Raw genomic sequence first — 10,119 nt, 5'->3', positions numbered from 1 at the left:
GTTCTGTATGTGCCTCCTGTCTGACTGCAGAGGGCACCAGACCACAACACCTGACGGAGCTCTTCCTCCACACGCTGCCAGAAATCTGAAATCCTGACGGACTTGAAGCAGAAATCTTCAGATAATTTTTCTTTTACTTACGAGCAGTTTCCATCTTAATTCAGATCCAAATGACAGAGATGCATAAAGAGAAACATACAGAAAAGACCAAACAACATGTGGTGTTTCAGGCACTTCATTACCAAATTTAGGGCATATTGACTTAAATTGTTGCCACAAAATGAAACTCTCCATGAAATTCAGATTGTCTTCAGTGGCTGATCCGTGTCTCAGGAGGTCCGTCCCAATTGGACAGAGAGCTTTAGTCATGTCTCTCTCTGAGAATCTCCCTGTGGTTGTGTCCGTCTGAAACATGTCAGCCGTGCAGATAAATGGGAGGCGACATCTTCTCTTGTCACTAATGAGGAACCCCGGAGTGGGACGGTACTCTGGGCTCATGAGTAACAGTACTCCAAACGCTCTGGATCATGCCTGAGTCGCTGCATTCATTTTGCAGGCGTCCTTTCTTTCCTGACTGCAGCTTTTGAACTTATCATCAGTTGCTTTGCTTCATTGTAGTTAATAAACATCATCGACTGCCTCTGATCTGTTCATTTGATCTGTAACTTTCATATATTTAATAAAGCAAGCACCTTTGTTCTTTGAATATTTACAGGCCCTTGAAGTACACAGAGGGGAACAATATATATATATTTTCAGTTCCTATTACTTTTTCATAACTTCATTTGCGAAGGAGCTAGCCACGTGAAATGTGTAGAGCTGAAAGACACATTTGCTAAAAACTGCAACCAAATATAATTTACATCCACTCCAGGTTCAATAAGCCAAAATCTAGTTTCTCTTATAAGCAGCTTTAAGCATCACAGGATGTGTCACAGTCCCAACAGCACAACAGTTTAAAGTCTACGATGGAAACAAGCATCGGTCGCCTGGATGTGTCACGGTTTTATTGTCAGGCGGTAAACAACGAGGATGATGTGTGATATCCAATACTTGTCTTGTCGATGGGGGAGGAAGGAAATTGTGCAGGAATTATGACAGATTTAATCCCCTGAGTAAATAAACTTCTGCATCTTGTGAGTGTCAACATATTAGAAACGTACCTGGACACAGAAGGAAATGTGGAGGAAAGATGAGCCACGTATCAGAGTATTGGTAGAAATCAGACCTTTTATTTGCTATAACTTGTTTTGATCAACCAACTATCCCACATGATGATCCATCCATCCATCATCTCTACACCTTAATCCTCACCAGGGTCATGGGGGGCTGGAGTCTATCCCAGCTGACTCAGGGTGAAGGCAGGTTCACCTGGACAGGTAACCAGTCTATCACAGGGCTACACTTAGAGACAGACCAAGCACACTCTACACCTACGGACAGAAAACACACCCACAGAGCCGATTCTTGTTCCCGTTACTCCGTCATAGACGATGAGCCGGTGCTGTCTGATGATATTTCCAGTGATACTGATGGTCAAAGCTAGCTACAGAAAAACGATGCTGAACAAGAATGAGACTTTGGATTTAGACTGTGACACCTGGAGGGGATGTACGAGTTTGGTTTAAACAGATCTCCTGCACTTATAAAGGTTTAAGGGCTCAATAATACTGAAAAAAGTCATGTAAACAACTGTCTGAAATTTCAACTACCTGTTTAAGGGCCTGGAAATACTCATATCATGTGGGTAGAATTTTGCCTGAATTAATCACAGATACTAGTTATTGCACAAATAAACAGCTGATTCTGATGGTGTAAGTTTGTTCAGATTTTTAAAATTATATTTATATATATATTGACCCATTAGGTGTTTTCCTGTAAGATTTATTTCACATCTTTGTTATTTATTTTGTCTCAATATGAGGGTTCTTGAAGTTAAGTTTTGGTTATTGTATGTTTCAGCTTTAGTATATAATCACACATGTATTCCTACAGTTACGCAGCACAATAAACTGAGCAATAGTTATTTATTTGGCACGTTGTATAAGATAATGTGAAGTAAAACAGAGACTGAAATAAATAAAACTTCACAAAACAAGTGCCTTTTCAAACTTTTCTCCACCAATCTGCAATGTAAAAGAAAAGAGAAGTTTAGGAGAATCAGCTTTAAATCTGGTCCTGAACCCTGAAATGTCACATTGTTTAATAATTTGAAATGAAAGCACAGAACAATCATCTACGTCTTGGACATTTATCCGTTTTGAACATGAACACGGTCCCATGTGTTCATTGTTCTGATCCGCAGCGTCGTCATCGTGCTGACAAATGGACGGTCGAGGCCCTGCAGCACTGAGGATTGTGCTCAGCCATTTGCAGGGATGGCCGGTGCTATGGTGAGTGTTCACAGGGCAGTTCCCCGCACCGGCAGACCAAATGCTGCTGTGGAGACCATCTGCTGAGTGAGCAGCAAGCAGAGAGAGCCGCAGTCTGTCTCCCGAAGCTGCATCATCTTCACATGTTCTCCGTCTTCTTGTGCTAATGTGAATAAATCTATTAAATCAGTTGTGGCTTGAAATTATTTGTGTTTTGAGCCACTTTCTAATAACATGCCTTTATAGGGGGATTGTACAGTTTAATAACTAATTGTTTTATGTATTGTTATTAAATTATTAGTAAGGTTTTGGATGATTTGCATCATTAATCAGAGACCTTTAAGGCTGGAACGAGGCAATTTGAAGCCATGAAGGGACTATTTTCACAGAAAACAGACTCTAGATGTAGAACTTTTATACAAACTACTCATATTACACCGTTCATATTCACTACAGTTATCTTTATGTTATTGTTATTTTTTCCAGCCATATCTGGCACAAGAATTTGTTTTGGGATTATTAAAGTTTTGTCTTAAGCGACAAAGATTTGATTTGTGGGTTTAAATCAAGGACTTTAAAATTTGACATGAAAGTGTATAATCAAATGGATTATAAAGGTTTATAACTAGAGACTATGCAGCAATAAGACAAACTAATGTGGCCCTGTATTAATGCGTACATTTAAAAATCATTAATTTATCAGATATCATGTATAAAACACCAGTAGATGATCTTTAATCATTAATAGAACAATAACATTCTTTCTTTCCTTCCCCCCAGAGAGGTGCATCCACTATGTTGTCTTTTTTATTTTATTTTATTTATTTTATTTTTTTTATTTTTTTTTATTTTGTAGAAGTTACAAATAAATTTCACTTCTTTTTTCTCAGGACTAAATGTGAAAATAGGCTACTATTTATTTCATATTAAGGATTCTAACAACAGTTATGATTTAATGTTATGGTGAATTTCCATTCTTGTTATCTTAAAATTATTAGTAGTAGTAGTGTCATAATTTCGGTCTGGAAAAACTACTATTAATTAATAAATACGTGGATAATTGTAGAGTACCCAAGATGTGTTTATTTCAAAATAAAAATAAAAATAAAATAATAAAATTTGAATTAAAAATGACCTTATTTGTCCTGACGGCCACGTCTGCGGCCAGGACGAGACTACAGTCCTGTCAGCAGACCTGGCCGTCAGGACTGTAGTCTCGTGATTTCTCGCGATGACGGGGGTTCAGCTCGCCATGTTGCTGAGCTAATCTGCCGCTGGGAAGTCCGGTTGTGTTTAGAGAGCCGGTTCTTCCGGCTCGACTCACTGAACAGAACCGACTCAAGGTGGCTTTTTGATGCCTGAATTAATTTATGACCTAAAATTATGTGTAAAATGAGCTGATAAGGAACAAAACATCAACAATAAACATGATATTTATGTTTATATGAACACTTCTTCATCAGTGGTTCTGTTTCACTGGGATCACAGCCTGTGGCCCAAACGGTCTGACGGAGCTCTGGGTGTCGGTCCAGGCGGTCGTGGTGTCCCGGATGCTTCACTTCCACCAGCAGCAGGTTCACCTGCTCCTCTGTCCTCCTCCCGCCGTCCTGGTGGCGGTTCGGATGTTCCGCTCGTTCCGCTCCGGGAGTCGGTTCCAGGAGCCGCTTCGTTCGCGACACACGCGCAGGAGCTCAGCTGTCGGTGCTCGGCTGGTGGTCCAAGTGGAGCGAAACCAGAAGAAAGCAGGTCAGCAGACTGATTCAGTAGTTTATGAACATTTCAGGGTTTAAACTGGATCGAACTGTTGGTGCTGCTGCAGCCGTGAGCCCAGTGCACGTCTGGTTCCGCTGATGTGACGGAGTTCTAACTTCCTGTGCACAGTTCTAACTTCACCGTTTCCAGGCTGCAGGTGGTTCCTGAAATCTTTTATTAAACTGGAACAAGTACCGAGTAAATAATGTGAATAATGTGGCTGTTGGACCTGCACAGGTTAAATGAGGACCTGTTGAGTCCAAAGGTCCTCATGCTGCAGTCAGAGCAGCTGGTCAATGAGTTACCACCTGAGCAGGTCCAGGTGTGCTCACAGCTCTACCTGCACTCACACTGTCTCACTTGTAAATAAATCAGCACCGTTTGTCTCTTCAGGTTGAGCAGAACTCTGATCAGAGCAGCATGTCAGCGCTGAGCGGGAAGGTCCAGACCGTCCTGGGCCTGCTGGATCCAGACCAGCTGGGCCGCACCATGACCCACGAGCACCTGACCATGAGCTTCGAGTGCTGCTACTTCCCCCCTCCCCTGGGGGACGAGGCGGTGGCGGAGAACCCGTTCCAGATGCAGCACATGCACTGGCTGCGGCAGAACCCCTACAGCTGCCACGAGAACCTGCTGCTGCAGCAGGAGACCGGCGCCGTGCGGGACGAGCTGCTGGCCTACAGGAAGGCCGGCGGGGGCACCATCGTGGAAAACACCACGACCGGCATCGACCGGGACCTGCCCACCCTCCGGCAGCTGGCCAAGGACACCGGGGTCCACGTCATCGCGGGGGCCGGGTTCTATGTGGACTGCACCCACACTGAAGCCACCAAGAAGATGAGTGTGGAGAAGGTGAGGCCCGGTCAGCGGTCAGACTCCAGTCAGAAAGTTTTCAACTCTTTATTCCACAGGGTGTGAGCTGCTTCAGTGTGACGGGTCCGACACCAGCCGCCGGGTCTTTATTGCTCAGTCATAGGATTGGAAAATGAAGCACATACATAAGTTGTGCAGACAGGTTGATCCATCACCCGCTCGCTCCTCACTGGCTTGTTGATGTGCAGGGATTCCTTCTGTATCTTCTGATAGATTTGAATGGATTTCTGGCTGCTCAGTGTCACCTTCTGGTAGCGGCGCACTGAGAGCGTGTGTTTGCTCTTCATGGATATTTAGATGTTATCAGTCAAACCTAACAAGTGTTCAGGTTTTTAAGAAGGCAGCAGAGAAATCAGATACCGTCGTCTTGATGCACTGATGTGTCAGTTGCCCGTTTATGAAGAGTGATGTCGTCCTCCTCTAACTCCTCGTTTCTGCTCCGTCAGCTCACAGACATCATCGTCAGCGAGGTGCTCCACGGCGCCGACGGCACAGACATCCGATGCGGCGTGATCGGAGAAATCGGCACCTGCTGGCCCATCACGGAGAGCGAGGCCAAGGTGCTGAGGGCCTCAGCCCACGCTCAGGCTCAGCTGGGCTGTCCCGTCATCATCCATCCCGGCAGGAATCCCGCCGCCCCAGCTGAAGTCATTCGGATTCTCCAGGAGGCCGGCGGTGACATCAGCAAAACTGTCATGTCTCACCTGGACAGGTGAGAAGGTCCCTGACAAGTCTGTTAATACAGACAGAATTAGAGCAGCTGCTCTTGCCGGCCTCGCTACGTCCTGTCTGACGGCTCTTCTCCTTCTTACTAAACATAAATGCATAAAGAAGGATTCTGTCTGAGAACAACAACAACAACGTGTCCGTTTGGTCGGACACGTGTGAAGCAGTGAAGATCCTCCTCACAGAAGATGTTATTTACTATCAGCATTGTTTCACAAACATTGTGTTAGATTATCCCTACAGACACACTCATATCTACAGTCTGAGGCGTTATTGGTGGTAAATTAGATTTTAGGGGAACTCCAGTGTCTGGCCGACCCCTGACCTTTACTTCCTTTCTCTCTTCCTGCTACCACTGTTGAATGCAGGTAAAGATATTAAATTGTAATCATTAAAAACATGCGTAATAATGATTTAAATGAGTGTAACATGAAGTAAAACCTTTTCCTCTTTTTCTTTATTCATGAGGCGCTTACAGAGACACTAAATTGCTCTTTTTGCTGTTTTTTTTCTTCCCTTTCTGCTGTTTTTTTGAGCTGTTAACTGATCAGTGCCGTCTAACAGGAGGACGTTTTTACACAAGTAGAACAAACGAGGTCGTTTTGAGCATGAAAACCACTTTACAGGTGTTTTTGTTGCAGGTCATAATGTTGCCTTCACCTCTCAGAACTTTTACCGATGAAGAGAAGTTCTAATAAATGGTTTTGTGATCATGTCTTTATTCTGTCTCGGAAACAAGCTGGTTTGCTTCTGTTTAATTTTACCCTCCATCAAGTTAAAATACGGCATCACTCGCTGACTGTGTTGGCTTTCTGTCGCCCTCCTGCAGGACTTTTTTCGATGACGCTGAGCTGCTCGAGTTCGCTAAGCTGGGAAGTTACCTGGAGTACGATCTGTTTGGGACGGAGATGCTGAACTACCCGTACAACCTGGACGTAGACATGCCCAGTGACTGCCAGAGAGTGAAGGCGTGAGTAGCACCGCTCTGGGTCGACCTTCTGTGTCCACGCTTTAGCCTGAACTGTAACTCTTGTGCTCCACTATGAGGTCAAATCCGTCTTTCTTGTTCTCTGAGCGAATCCATTCCTGTGTGAACAAGATGAATTTAGCCACACATGAAGGCAGCCCGATAACTTCATGTTTCTTTGCTCGTGTTCAGCCTGGCGCTGCTGGTGAAGGAGGGCTACGAGGACAAGATCGTGGTCGCACACGACATCCACACCAAGAACCGTCTGACCAAGTACGGCGGCCACGGCTACTCTCACATCCTGAAGAACATCGTGCCCAAGATGCTGATGAGGGGCATCTCACAGCACCAGGTGGATAAGATCCTCATTGACAACCCTAAACGCTGGTTGACCTTCAAATAAATCCCAAAAAAACAAAATGACACAGGAGGAATGGTGCTATGATTTTATCTTCAGATGACGATGAACACTTGAAGACCTTTGCAGTAAGCACCGTCCAGACCCGTTGATTAATGTGCTTTTGAACCTTTAGACCAACAAGCTCACAGAGTTGGTGCATAATTAGTCTTTAATTTCAATCTTTTTTAAAATTGTCAGCAAAGAGAAATGTTTCATGACTTCATCTTTCTAAAGCAAAATAATTCCAGGCTGTTGTTTCATCCAGCCAAAAGCATTTTTAATAGAGATTTTTTTTTTTATTAATTAAAACTTGATTTGATATATGTAATCATACATTATTCACTTTGTCAGCAAGCGATATAAAGGAGCCTTGCGTGATCACAGTGCCTCTCATCGAGCAGTCGAGTTTTAGCCCCATTTATGCCACGGGAAATATCGTTTGTTTGCAGAATGTGATTACAGTGGAGGATAAATATCTCCAATCTCTACAGGTTCTCTGCAGCGGTGCTCACAACTGTGGTGCTAATTGATTTTTTAATTTCAATGTCAATGTCATAGCCGCTTTATTTGTATTTGTAAGTGACATTTCTGCAAACACGTTGCATGGGAGGGAAATAATGAGCGTGTTGGTAATCAGTATGCTGCTCTGCTCTTGACACAATGCGGCTGTGTTAGATGAGTTGTCCTGTTGCCCCTCACTGGGAGTCTGTGTGTCTATGGGAGGCTGAGTGGCTGGCAGGCCCAGATGAAGGACATGTTCTCCTCTCATCTGGGAACAGGTGGCCTCACAGGGTGACTTCACCACATGATCAATGGCACGATCGCCACAGCTGACTGTGCGAGCCGCGAACAGCTATATAACTTTGATTAATCTTGGGAGAGGATTACAAAGTGAGTGAGAGGATTTAATTTGACGTTATATTTTAAGCGGCGGCCCGATCTGGAGGGGCGTGATAATCAGCAAGCAGATTGATGAATGTTGTCGAGCTCGAGGAAACATATCTGTTAGCGCGGCCGGCCAGTTTTTGAGATGGTGACTAACCACCAGACCACCCTGTCGCCCCAACCAGATGTCATGTCGACACACAAGAAAAATGATCCGTTTTGTGACAGCGAGCATCACCATGGCCCTTTACAGACGCTTGTTTTTCTTTGAAGCCTCTTTATGCTGCACAGTGTTAAAATGTCAACTTTTATAGACATGCATAACTACAGCGTTTAACATTTTCACCCAAAATGCAACAACTATGACATATTCTTTGGAAAGTAAAGCACACAAGTGGACTAACAACACCGCAAACAGAGTATGTGAGTACAACATCAGCATCTATAATTGATCGCTAGGGGTCAATACATTGAACTCTCAATCTACAGTCACTCAGTTTATGTTACCACAGCAGCTACAGTTTGTTTGACATATCGGCAAACTTAATTTGCAAAGCCTAACAGTTCATTCAGGGTGCACAAGCGACACTAATCAACCTGACATGAGTACAACTCAGGGCTGTACAAAATAAAATTCATTATTGTTTTCCTGTAATTACATTGTCAGCTTGTCATATTGCAGGACGCTGTTTTCTTTTTTGCATGACTTCCTCCACATCTCTCCTGGTTCTTTTGAAATACAGAAACGGTGAGCTCTGTCTCTAATAATCCGGCTGACATTGAACTGAGCACGAGCAGTGAAGCAAGCTAAATGTAGAGCAGCTCTTTCCTCCCCTCCGTGTTTCAATCAGCGTACAACATGAAGCCGGAGAAGGTGCTGTACTTGTTGTTGTTGCCCCCGTGCGCCTTCCCGCCGTCCAGCTTGATGTAAATCTCGTCCCCGGGCTCCAGATGAAGAACCACACTGTTGCTGGCGTAGTCGTAGTTCTGGTCGGCGTCCTGTGCGATGGCACTGGCTCTCACCTGGAAGGCAAATCGAGCATTTCTGGTGATTTTGAAATCAGCACCGCGGACAGCTCAATCAGGGATTTTCATTTCAAGCTTTAAACAATCTTCACACAACTTCATTGTAACCTGATTTGTGCGTCTTGCTTGTGCGTAAAAACGCAAAAAGTGATCGTCTGTCAAATGATGTGTTTGTACTGAATGTTACAAGCAAAGACTACAGAATCAAGTGAAGCCAAATAAAAGATAGTTTCATGATGACACTGAGTGGTCCTACCTGGTTGTTTTTACAGAGGTCAGCCCACATGCTCGTTCCGTCCCCGCCTCGCATCAGCACATGGTAAACAAAGAAGTAAATCCCCGGTATCGAACAGGTGAATTTTCCGGTAGAAGGATCGTAGTGGTTGCCAAGGTTTGTGACAACGTCGTCGAACTTCAACACTTCATATCCCTCGTGCTGCTTCTTTAGTCCTGCGTAAAACGCAATTTTTGGAATGGTGTTGTAAGTGGCTGCGCTAATCGCTCCATTTGGCCCATTTGCTCCTGGCGCACCGGGTGGACCCGGTGGACCAGGTGCCCCTCTGTCCCCGGGTGGACCAGCAGGTCCGGGTGGCCCGGGTTCTCCAACCGGACCCCTGGGGCCCACCCTCCCGACGCGCCCCGGCTCTCCCTGAGGACCCTGGATGAACGTGGGGAGCGACTGGACCAGGCGGTTGTCTTTGATCGGGTTGGTTGCCTTGGCTGTGGCCGTGGCCGCGGTCCCGTGGGAGTCACACACCATTTGGCAGGATCCGAGCATCTCGTAGCGGGCGGGAGGTCCGGCGGAGTTCACCACGACCGGAATCAGAACCACCAGCACCAGCACCAGCGCGACGCCACAAACACCAGTTGCGATCATCTGCGCTCTGCGGATTCGCGGTGTTCTCCCGAGTGGATGGTCGTCCAGCCTGATTGTGGGCGATATTTTAGCAGAGGGAAGAATCTGAGCCGCTCTGGTATCGTGCTGCAACTTTTGGAGATGAAACAGTCCTTCAAATGTTTACGCGTAAAAGTCACCATCCACAACTTTTAAGCGTTGCAGAATCCGTGCAGCGGTTTCATGTCCAGCTTCTCACCGCAGGAATAAAAAAACCCACGAC

At 45.2% G+C, this 10,119-nt stretch overlaps 2 protein-coding genes across 2 annotated transcripts; one reads left to right on the top strand and one right to left on the bottom strand.

Annotated features, from left to right (window-relative positions):
* The first annotated feature begins 4,016 nt into the window (after positions 1-4,016).
* Positions 4,017-7,113, top strand: pter (phosphotriesterase related). The gene is made up of 5 exons (XM_008298022.1): positions 4,017-4,118; positions 4,518-4,976; positions 5,444-5,709; positions 6,553-6,693; positions 6,883-7,113. The coding sequence occupies exons 2-5, from the start codon at positions 4,545-4,547 to the stop codon at positions 7,091-7,093; spliced, it is 1,050 nt and encodes a 349-aa protein (XP_008296244.1). The 5' UTR covers positions 4,017-4,118; positions 4,518-4,544; the 3' UTR covers positions 7,094-7,113.
* A 920-nt stretch (positions 7,114-8,033) lies between these two features.
* Positions 8,034-9,878, bottom strand: LOC103369334 (complement C1q-like protein 3). The gene is made up of 2 exons (XM_008298021.1): positions 9,258-9,878; positions 8,034-8,998 (listed from the first exon to the last, which is right to left on the bottom strand). The coding sequence occupies exons 1-2, from the start codon at positions 9,876-9,878 to the stop codon at positions 8,819-8,821; spliced, it is 801 nt and encodes a 266-aa protein (XP_008296243.1). The 3' UTR covers positions 8,034-8,818.
* Positions 9,879-10,119: the final 241 nt, after the last annotated feature.

The sequence above is a fragment of the Stegastes partitus genome, unplaced genomic scaffold (genome assembly GCF_000690725.1).
Source record: "Stegastes partitus isolate 25-593 unplaced genomic scaffold, Stegastes_partitus-1.0.2 Scaffold1272, whole genome shotgun sequence".
Taxonomy (NCBI): Eukaryota; Metazoa; Chordata; class Actinopteri; family Pomacentridae; genus Stegastes; species Stegastes partitus.
The sequence above is the reverse complement of the archived record's forward strand: the minus strand, read 5'-3'. Positions and strand labels throughout refer to the sequence as shown.

Bases quoted from the DNA above. Each gene is read 5' to 3' on its own strand.
- pter (XM_008298022.1), top strand. From the start codon at position 4,545: ATGTCAGCGCTGAGCGGGAAGGTCCAGACCGTCCTGGGCCTGCTGGAT. The intron at 5,710-6,552 runs GTGAGAAGGTCC...GCCCTCCTGCAG, and splicing joins GTCATGTCTCACCTGGACAG to GACTTTTTTCGATGACGCTG. The intron at 6,694-6,882 runs GTGAGTAGCACC...GCTCGTGTTCAG, and splicing joins GACTGCCAGAGAGTGAAGGC to CCTGGCGCTGCTGGTGAAGG.
- LOC103369334 (XM_008298021.1), bottom strand. From the start codon at position 9,878: ATGATCGCAACTGGTGTTTGTGGCGTCGCGCTGGTGCTGGTGCTGGTG. The intron at 8,999-9,257 runs GTAGGACCACTC...TTTGCCTTCCAG, and splicing joins ACCTCTGTAAAAACAACCAG to GTGAGAGCCAGTGCCATCGC.